This window comes from Coenobita brevimanus, unplaced genomic scaffold, assembly GCF_032717465.1.
Source record: "Coenobita brevimanus isolate Jiangsu-jjx unplaced genomic scaffold, ASM3271746v2 jjx.HiC_scaffold_2551, whole genome shotgun sequence".
Taxonomy (NCBI): Eukaryota; Metazoa; Arthropoda; class Malacostraca; order Decapoda; family Coenobitidae; genus Coenobita; species Coenobita brevimanus.
The window spans coordinates 243928-255490 of record NW_027643491.1 but is presented as its reverse complement, the minus strand read 5'-3'; the positions used below and the strand labels follow the sequence as shown (position 1 = coordinate 255490).

Here is an 11563-nt window from a genome sequence, read left to right as displayed (position 1 = left end):
TAACTTTACACGTGTTTGTGTTTACAGGTGTTTACTTTACAGGTGTTTGTGTTTACAGGTGTTTGTGGATACAGGTGTTTATGGTTGCAGGTGTTTGTGTTTACAGGTATTAATGTTTACAGGTGTTAATGTTTACAGGTGTTTATGTTTACAGGTGTTAATGTTTACAGGTGTTAATGTTTACAGGTGTTAATGTTTACAGGTGTTTATGTTAACAGGTGTTAATGTGTACAGGTGTTTATGTTAACAGGTGTTAATGTTAACAGGTGTTTATGTTTACAGGTGTTTATGTTAACAGGTGTTAATGTTTACAGGTGTTAATGTGTACAGGTGTTAATATCTACAGGTGTTAATGTTTAAAGGTTTTAATGTCTACAGGTGTTAATGTTTACAGGCATTTATGTTTACAGGTTTTTACAAGTGTTTGTTTACAGGTGTTTATGTTTACAATAGTTTATGTTTACAGGTGTCAAGGTGTACAGGTGTTTATGTTTACAGGAGTTAAGGTGTACAGGTGTTTCTTTACCACTATTGCTACTGCTATTACTACCGCTACTACTATTACATTCTTCTTTGTTGTCTTCAGGTGCTGATAATTATTTGGGGGAGTGTTGGCAACCTTTCTTTTGGCATGGCCCTAACCTGGCCCAACACCTTCGCCTCCCACCTCATGGCTGACAACACCACACTCCTCGGATCCCAACTCAGTATCTCAGTCTCTCAGCTTGACTGGATTGGTGAGTGAAGTGGTGTACAACTGGCCACACATGCACCTGGGTCAGCGTCTGTGTGAAGTGGAGGTATAGGTACAATTTCTGACGTTCATTCATCGCGGTTACCTGGTCGTTTCCACTTATATCTAACACTGCGTTCATTCCTGTCAGTGCCCCAAACAAACATGTGATTGAAGTGATGTACAGTTGACCATACATGAACATGGTCCAGTGCACGTATGAAGGGTCTAGCTACAATTTCCGACGTTCATGCATCACGGTTACCTGGTCATTTCCACCACTATTTAACACCTGGGTTCATTCATGTCAGTGCCACCAACAAACATGCCATTATGTCAAGGTTGTCAAGTGTACCCAATAGCACACCTCTTGTACACATGGATACTGTACCAGGTGCATATGTTGCCAACTGCACAGTCAGAGAAATGGCCATCTTTCCATTTCTGTCTGAAGTGAATTTACAACTGGTAAAATACAATGAAAATCCTAACTTTACCCTTTTTGCTTTAACTTGACTTAATCTTGCCATCTCTCCATCTTGAACACAGTTGTAACACTGTATCAGCACTGGAATATGATCCTAGTCACAAAGAAGTGCCATGGAAAAGATGTAGAGCAGTAGCATTGCCTTATTCCGTCACTGAGATATGTGAAATAAAGCTTTAAGTTGACGCAGATCTGGGACAGGGTAAGGGAAAAATGACTATTGTTCGTGCTGAAGGTTGTTTGATTATTCCGCTATGCATTTATCAGACTCTGGGAAGATTTGGATTCTTCTTATAAAAGTTCGTGCGAGTCTCTGTGTGTGTGTGGGTGCAGCCTGTACGCCATTTTAGGTGGTGGCTCTCTGCTCGGGCTACGTGGCAACACACAGACGAGCAGTTCTACTAAATGTGTCCTTGTATGTGTTGTCAAGTCGCGATGCATACTGTACACTCACCCACTACACAGGAGTGGGGGCACCATCATCATCGTCATCATCATTCCTCTTGCAGGTTGGGCAAGGCAGGGTCCAGAAAGTTAGAGAAAGGAAAGAATATTATAGTAGGTGATTTAATCACCAGCATGTCCAGTGAAATGAGCTATTCACCCATGCAGTCACCAATCACGCCCATGGAATCCTGGGCTCACCTCAAATGTAAACCGTCCACACGTACCTTTATAATTACTTACTATACTCTTTTTACTCGAACTTGGCCCAGATTTTCGTCCTTTTACAGCGTAATTCACGTAGCTCAGTGGCAAAAAAAAAAAAAGACAGTGTTACGGCTCTACGTCCTTTCCGTGGCACTTCTCCGTGACTAACGTCATATTTTAGTATTAATCTGTTGTTACAACCCTGCATTCAGGATGGAGTGATGGCAGTTTTAGGCCAAGTTAGAGTAAATGAAGTATAGGCAAGATTTTTCCAACGAGTATCAAGGTCAAAAAAATAAAGATGACACACCCTTGTAATGCACTCCCTCATGCAATATTCATGCAACCAGCCCGACCCCTTTTCACTTTCGTAGCCTCGTCAGACTATATATAATTCCTCTCCTTCTCACGCTCAAGATGGTTTGGGCATGTGAAGAGGATGGAAAATGACAATTGGGTGCGCAAGGTGAGAAATGTGAATGCTAGGGGTAGGGTTACAAGAGTGAGACAGAAAAAGATCTGGGATGAGGTCAAAGAATGTGCCCTAAAGGATAAGGGACTGAATAGGGAGATTGCCAGAGATGGAGCAGGGCAGAAAGCCGCCACTAGGGCACTAAAGCCGACACAAGCATGCACGTTGGGACCTGTATAAAAGATATGATACAATCTGTCCACTTTCCCCTTGGTCTATCACACCTCCTACCACTTCCAATTTCACTTATATATCACTCATTTTATAACCCCTTTTATAACCAAATTGACAAATAACACGACCTCATACCCTATCCACTTTCTGCCCTTCACACACGTTTCTTACGAAACCCATCTCTAACACTCTAACCTTTGACTTTTCGTTTTCATGAGACACCAAAATCACCAGTCCAGATATTAATGTGGGTGCTACAACTCCTTCATGAAATCCCTCTTGCAGATGCCACACTTAAGACTCTTTTTTGATTATCAAGGCCTTCATAGCACCAACAAGACCCATTTTTTCACATCAATCCCTTCATAGAACAAGCCAATCTACCTCATCAACTTTAAGGGGGCGGATGTTTATTGCCAAGTTTTCACGATTTAGTCACAACTTGAATGTGCTGACTGGCGCTGACTGTTTCCTTTCACTAAATTTGCACACTCAGGAAGGGAATGCTGAGAAGACCATGTGTACACATCTGAGAATTCCTTAACTCAGCGTAACGTGATGGCAATGGTATAAACGGAAGCTCATTTACTCCTCTCCGAATGAAATCAGGAGAGACTGAGATCAACCAGACTCCGAGAGTGCAGCACAGCCCTCTTCAAGTAAAGTACCCAGTCATCGTAAGGAGTCTTTTAAAAATAACCCGAGTTCCTGATGGTGTATCTATAGGTCTACATCTTACTGTACACAGCACCTGACGTCTTGCCATTTTTCAAGCATTTCAAAACAATTCTCATTGCTGCCAATGTCCAGATCTACATTCCTTCTCTTCACATCACTAAACCCAGTGATAGTTACTACCTCTCTCCTCTCACAATTCCCAATCACCAGCCTTTCAAAATGCCCTTTTGATTTGCTGCTTACTTCACTTCCTAACCTAACCTAATCTAAAAATCCTGCCATGCTTGCTCTTAAGGAATCCCCATACTGAGGATGGGCATGGTACAAGTGATGTTTTTTATGTACCGGAAACTAAACCAACTGCCAGCACCAGATAACTACTTCCCTGGGATTTAAGAAACCATTTTATTTGTCAGGCAGTAGCAGTGTAGTGTCCCCTCCAGTAGGGCTACATCAAGTGAGTGGTTGGTGGGAAACACGTCATTATACAGAAGCGGTAAGCCCATTATGATTTTTCAATACACTTAAAAAAAAAAATTCTAACAATGTAATCGGTCACTAAAAATTAATAACTTTGTTTCTCCACAGGTAGCATCTTCTCTGTAGGATCGGCGCTTTCTTTTCCGCTGGCTGGGGTGCTGGTCGCTAGGATTGGTCGCCGTCTGTCACTCCTCACTGCCTGCTTGCCATTCGCCTTCGCTTGGCTGCTATTTGCCTTTGCCGTCAGGCCGGAGATGATCCTTGCTGGCAGGTCAGTTGCCCCATGAGTGAGACTATGCCGGAGTACTCTAACTTGGCCAAAAATTGCCATCCTTCCATCTTCAATGCTGAGTTGTAGCAAGGAGTTAGTGGTAGAATATAATGCAAGTCATGCAGAAGTGTGGGAAGGAAGTTGAACAACGGCATTATTATTTCTCTCATTGAACTATGTGAAATAAGCTGCTTAAAGATGAAAATTTGGGCCAAGTTAGAGTAAAAAAAAAATAGTCACGATGAAATGTTATGGAAAGGATGCAGAGCCGCAGTACTGTCTTTGTCTGCCACTGATCTACGTGATGTAAGCTACAAAAAGATGAAAATCTGAGCCAGCTAAGGTAACAGGGTTATTGTTATGAAAGCACTCGACACACTATTCCCCTTCCGCGCCGCAACAAATTGGACTTGTATTCTCCGCGGTTAAGGAAGCTCCCCCACACCTCTTCCCAAGTGATTTATTTTGCTTATTACTCCTTCCTATCATCTTCTGGGTCATTTAAAACATTCAAATATCACCATACTCAGCATAAATGTCATGTACTCAAGAACAAAAATGTAAAAATTGCCCTGGAAAAAACGCCGTAGGCATTTTCAGAGAAAATTACTTCATGTATTATAACTTTATCATTTTTGGGTACTGAATCCATTTCTGTTGCATAACAAGCTGTAAAAAGCCGCCGTTTAGTCATAATTCATAAACAAACAATATGTCTGCCAAAAATCGATATACCCATTTATTACCGCTATACAAAGCAATAAACAAGTAACAAAAACTGTGGTGAAACTTGAATCACATGCTAATTAAAACCAAACTATTCTTCAAGCGATTGAATTCTAAGTTACTGATTCGTGCAAGTATCACTGGACTCACAGCGCTTGCACGATGTTGTACGAGGATCACCCTTGCAACCGCATCGTGTGGTTTTACATCCAGTGGTGTATCTACAGGTGATCAACTTTTCACAAGAGTCTGGAACTGGAGGCAGCAACGTAAGTTGAAGAACAAGCGAATTCTCCTCCATCTTCCATCTCATAGTTTCAGGGGGTGGCAAAATTGGATGCTGCAAATGGGTCTGCCGCCAGACCAAAGTTTGGTAGTGAGCGCGCTTAATATGAAGGTAGAGAGGATCTCTGGTTGGTGGCAGCCTCTCTATCATCATGCCCTTGACGAACATGCTTGACCGAACTTCACTGATGTTGTCAGCATTCATCACACCATACACTCTGCAGATAAACACTTCTGCATCCCTAATGATGCGGTCACTAAGGATAGAACCTTTGCCAAGCTCATTCAGCAGATGGTTATGCTTTACAAACACATCCCAGCACATCTTTTTTGGTATGTCCAGCTAGGTACGAGGTTGAGTCGCTCCCAGTAAGAGCATGGAAATGTGGAGGCAGCTCAAGGACCTGCACTTCCATCTACAGCTGTTGGACTATGGTATGGACAGGGATGTACTTTCTTTGCTTTGCTGTCGCTGCCTTCATCCAGATTTGCTGGCACAACATCTTGTGAAAGTGAGCAATCAGCAGCACCAAGATATTGGTGTCTCTTGCAGACAACAATGCTCACTGCTCTGCTTTTTAATAATGCAGTGAAGTACGATTCGTGTGTCCTCTTCTTCATGCTTAGCTTCCAAGCTGTCAGTGTCGAGGGCTGCGTCAGAAGCTTCGACTCTCTTATAATTGCTGAAACCACCTGCAGCAGCTATGGTCATGTTGGCTGGTTCTTTCAGAATCTGTTGTTGTGAGAGACAATGAACAAGGTCTGCCTTGTTGTCCTCGTGAACAATGAAGTTCTCCCAGTTTGCAAGAAGAGGCACATCTCTGCTCCCAACTGGTTTCCTGATTGCCATCAAGTCTTTTCCATTTACCCCTTTTGACTGATTGCTCGTAGTAGCGATCGAACAGGACATCAGTTCGCTGGAATTGTGCTCCACTTCAGAGAACGGTTTCTACCAAGGCGTCTGCAAGGTCTCCAAAAGTCTTTACTGCCTGTGGCTTTCCAGAGCCTGACCCTCAGTTACAAGTAATGGTTTATCCTGAAGGTCTCTGGCTTCAATGTGGTTGGGACAGGGAATGCCAGCAGTCAAGATTCCAGCGAGTATTGCCACTGAACCTGAATGAGGCTGCCCATTCGCTTCTGCCAAGACAGGGGTACAACAAACAGATCATGTGTCATAATGTTGCTGAGGTTGACTTGGTGTCCTGCTTCATACGCAGCAATGAGGCGCTGTAGGATGTTACTGTCTGCTTTGACAGTTTTTGTCTTCCCAGTTCTTGTATCTGACTGTTGCACTTCAAACAGGGAAGCAAAAGTCAAGTACTTGTTTTGTGTCCGTTTGTCCCTGCAAGTGACTCTTCTGTCCTCTGATGCCAACAATCTCTCTTCCACAAATGCATCCAACTGAGTTTATCATTTCTCTGCAGCTGTCAACAGATCATCTTCAATTTCCTGACTGGGCAAGTCTTTGTTTGCAATGTTTTGCAGTGTCTTAGACAAGTTAGTTGAGAAGAGGCCAAATCTCCACAAGACTGCAAGCAAAGCTTCTTCATTTTTTGAGTCCAGTTTCATTCTACCTTTTCTGGTTTCATTGTGGATGCTGTAGTCGCTGTCAGTTCTAAGACCAAAGGCAACTCGGGTGTCATGGGCAAGATGGGATCATAGGTTGAAGGACAGAGCCAACCTACTGAGCGCTGATGAAGTCTTTGTGATTCCAGTTATGCCTTCCCCCTTTTTGTCAATACAGCTGAGCCACTCCTGACTCTGGTCTGCATCCACTTGCTTGGAGCAAAGTGAAGAGCGCTTGACAACGAAGTTCCCAGCCTCAAACCCCTTCTTGACATCCTGTGGTAGTTGATGAAGCTCGTTTAGATAGATAGTCTCCCAACGAGCATAGTTCACATGGTTATACCGCAAAAAATACGGCAACATTCGCTGGAATGCATGGAGGTGCAGGTCCCAGAGTCCATCCCTCTGAGTGAGAGTGAACAACAGAAGGATATGAACCATCTGCATGTCTATCTATCTATCTATATTCCTAGGATGTTTCCCACAAGGAAAGGGAGGTAGCCGAGACAGGATGAAACACGCCCATTATACTCATCCACTCAAACACATTCATTCGCATCTTAGCCCCAAAGGGGAGAAGGGACAGATCCTCACCGCACCACACCTCATGAGGGTCAACTGTGTAGTGCAATCTGTGACACCCGCAGCAGGGCCTGACAGCATAGCTGGTTTACCCCTACCACATCACAATGGACCCATCCCCTTACCCACACATGACCTAATCTGCTGATCAGACAAAATGTGGGAGAATATCCCCTCAGGGCTGCGGCATCATTTTTTCATTCACAATTTCTCTCCATTCATTTCTATCTCCCACAGCCACTCTTCCTTGCTCAACAGACATCCCTCCCACATCCAGCGCTCTCTTCACATTGTCCATCCATCCTATTCGTGGTCTCCCTCTCAGCCTTACACCTCTCACATCAGATCTAGTTATCTTTTTCACCAATCGCTCATTATCCATTTTCTCCACATGCCCAAACCATCGCAACACTCTCTGCTCAACTCGATCAGCCATCTCCCGAACAACTCCAGTTCTCCTTCGCACTTCATCATTTCGCACTCGATCCATACACTTCACTCCACACATACTCCTCAGACACCTCATCCTCCATTACATTCAAACTTTTCCTCTCTGCTACACCCATATTCCATGTTTCAGCCCCATATAATGCAGTCAGTACCACAACACCCTCATACAGCCTTCTCTTTACATACATTCTAAGTGAACGACATCTGAACACTTTTTTCATTCCTCCCAGTACCTTTCCTATTTCATTCATTCTAAACTTCACTTCTGCATCTATTCTTCCATCCACAGCAGCATGAGACCCTAGATATTTAAAACACTCCACCTCCTCAAGCAACTCGCCATTCAAAACTATATTCATCCTCCTACCATCTACCAACCTCGAACACTTCATCACTTACTCTTATTCTCATTTACTTTCAATTTCCTCCTTTCACACACCCTTCCAAACTCCTCTACCAACTGTCTCAATCTCTCCTCTGAATCAGCCACCAATGCAGTATCATCCACAAAGAGCAGCTGCTTCAGATTCCACTCTCTACCATCAACATTCACCAGGACTCAGACCTCCACCTAACACTCTTCCATTCACCTCCCTTACAGCACCATCCATGTAAATATTAAACAACCAAGGCGACATCACACATCCCTGTCGCAGCCCCACTCTCACGGGAAACCATCACTCACAGTATTTCCCACTCTTACACGCACTTTACTACTTACATAAAAACTTTTCACTCCTTTTAGTAGCCTTCCATCAAGTCCATACAGTCTTCAAACAGTCCACAAAGCCTCCCTGTCAATTCTCTTATACGCTCTCTCTAAATCCCTGAATGCGCAAAACACATCCTTACCTTCTGCTAAATACTCTTAACACACCTGTCTTACAGCTAATACCTGATCCATGCATCCCCTCCCACTCCTAAAGCTACACTGCTCATCACCAATTACTCCCTCTGTACCGTCTCTAACTCTCTTAATTAACATTCTACCATACATCTTACCTACAACACTCAACAGACTTATACCCCTAAAGCTAGTACATTCATACTTATCACCCTTACCTTTATACAGTGGAACTACACAAGCACTTGCCCAGTCAATCGGCACCATGCCTTGCACAAAGCACACATTGAACAACCATACAAACCAGTCAATAATAGTCTTTCCACTCCCTTTCAGGCCTTCCACATCACACCCATCCATACCTGCAGCTTTCCCTGTTTTCACCATCTTTACTGCCTCCTGCACTTCCTCCATCGTGATCAAAGAATCATTCAACTCTCCCACCACATTTATTCCATACACCCTTCCATCTGCCACAATCGCAGCCTCCCTTTCCCCCTCTTCATTTAACAATCTTTCAAAATACTCTGCCGACCTCTTCCTTACAGCATCCATCTCAATTAACATCCTTCCATCCTCTGCTTTTACTCCTTCTTCCTTCCCAGACTCTCCCTTTCACACCCTTTTCACCTCCTTCCAGAACATTTTCTTATTCTGTTGAAAATCCTCAGTCAAACGCCTACCCCACCGAACATCTGCTGCCACTTTGGCATCACGCACAGCTCTTCTCGCCCTATTCCTCTTTTCCTTATACCCCGCATATGACACTTCATCCTTCCTCTGCAGCCACACTTCATATGCACGTCTCTTCTCAGCCACAGCCATACTTACATCCTTGCACCACCATTCACTTCCCTTTCTTACACCACCACCCACTCGTCTCACACCACACACCTCTTCCACATGCCCCACCACAACACGCTTAAACATCTGCAAATCCTCCTCCACACTGACATTCTCCTGGTCTTTCACTGCGTTCCACTCATCTTTCAATTTCTCCTGATACTCTATCATTGTCTCTCTTTTATCCAACTTACTCATTTTCAAAACCTCCCTGCCACACCTAACTCTCGCAGCTCTCACCCATCTCTTACCTACTCTTAACTTTCCCTTCACCACGTAGTGGTCAGACATATCTCAACCCTCCCCTCTCAAAACTCTCACATCCAACAATCTTCCTATTACATTCCTGGACACAACCACATAGTCCATCAATGCTCTATCAACAACCCTTCCATCCCCCTGTCTCACCCATGTATACTCATAAATATCTTTCAGACAAGGTATTTCCAATCGCCATCTCTCGCTCAACACACATCCCTATCATTCGTTCCCCATTTTCATTTCTTCCAGGCACACCATGCATACCAACTACACCTTCAGCTGCTACATTTCCCACTCTAGCATTCAGATCTCCCATCATTACCACATTCACATTCGCTCCAAAACTCTGCAGACACTCATCAACATCATTCCAGAAAGACTCCCAATCTCCTTCATCCCTTTCACTACCAGGCCCATATGCACTCACAAACACCCACAACTCACGTTCAAATTTTGCTTTCACCCACATCAGTCTCGATGACACCTCCTTCCATTCAATCACACACTGCTGTACTTCCGGACTCACTAACAAGGCCACACCTTCTCTTGACCTTCCTCTATCAACACCCGACAATCTTCCATTCACACTTCCAAACTTAGACTCTCCTTTCCCTTTCATCTTCGTTTCACTCAAAGCTAACACATTCAACTTTCTTCCCACAAACATTCTCCCAATCTCCTCCCTTTTAGCCTCAATCGTACTACATCCACACACATTCATAGATCCAATCTTCAGGGTACAGGGATAACTCAATCCCCCATCCCTTTCTATGGCCTGGCTCTTTTTAGGAACTAATAAAACAGAGGAAAGGGTCCCTAGTCCCCTCACCCCGCCCCTTTTAGTCGCCTTTTATGACACAGGGAATAAGGTGGCAGAATTCTTCCTAACACAACCTGGCCGCAAAGTAGAAGTACCACCCCACAGTGTGACGTAATTGTGCATCGGGTATGTAACCCCAACAAAACCTGAAATTTGGGTTGTCATTTACTGCAATGTAGGCTTCTGTGACAGCCTCAGATTTTTCTGAAGCAAGCAATGTTCTTTGTCTTGTCGAACAATTCATTCACGTCAGGATTCCTGTCTTCTTTGAAACAAAGCAGCTGAGGCAGAAGCATTCTCCATAAAGACTGGAGGGTGATTTTGTGAGCTCTCATCCTTTTAGTGTAGAACTTTCCTGCCCTGACTTGCTCAGCAGTTTTGGACCCAAGTAATTTGCCATCAACTCATGTTTCCAACAGTCCAACACATTTGCCGGTCAGTCTTCTAACATCAGAAACTTCACAAACGGCGTCCCCCAAGGATCTGTTTTGTCCCCTGCACTCTTTAACCTATACATGCACGGCATACCCACACCCCACACACCACAGATACACGTAGCTTCCTATGCAGATGATATAAAACATGTACGCACCAAAACGCAAACACAGCTGCACACATCATTCAACCTTACCTCAACACACTACACGAATGGTTCACCACAAACAGGCTCAAAATAGCCTCAGCCAAATCTACAGTGACCCTTCTCACAAACTGGACAGCAGAACGCAGTCACATTCAACACCTCACCATAAACAACACTCCCTTACCACACACACACACACACACACACACACACACACACACACACACACACACACACACACACACACACACACACACACACACACACACACACACACACACACACACACAAAATCCTTGGTGTAACATACAATACATCAATGTCACTTAAACAACACATCACAAACATTAAAAATAAAATAACACCAAGACTCAATGCTTTGAGGTCACTTGCCCATACAACATTCGGACACAACAAAGAAACCACCACCACAGTATACAAACAATACATACGTTCAGTGGTGAATTATGCAAGCCCTGCCTGGGCTTCTAACCTCACCAAAACACACTACAACACTCTACAGACCATACAGAACAAGGCCCTAAAAATAATCACAGGCTGCACAGCTACTACACCCACAGACCACCTACATCAAGAAACCAAAGTCCTCAAAGTCAAGGATCACCTAGACGTGAGAGGCACCCAGTTTCTTGCTGC

General features: G+C 44.0%; 1 protein-coding gene across 1 annotated transcript in view; it reads left to right on the top strand.

Annotated features, from left to right (window-relative positions):
- Positions 1–631: 631 nt before the first annotated feature.
- The window catches only part of LOC145389855 (facilitated trehalose transporter Tret1-like), a 32953-nt gene continuing 22021 nt past the window's right edge, over positions 632–11563 (top strand). The window contains exons 1-3 of the mRNA XM_080264988.1: positions 632–737; positions 3784–3946; positions 6028–6186. Coding sequence (XP_080121114.1) covers positions 632–737; positions 3784–3946; positions 6028–6186 — 428 coding nt within the window. The remainder of the gene's footprint in view (positions 738–3783; positions 3947–6027; positions 6187–11563) is intronic.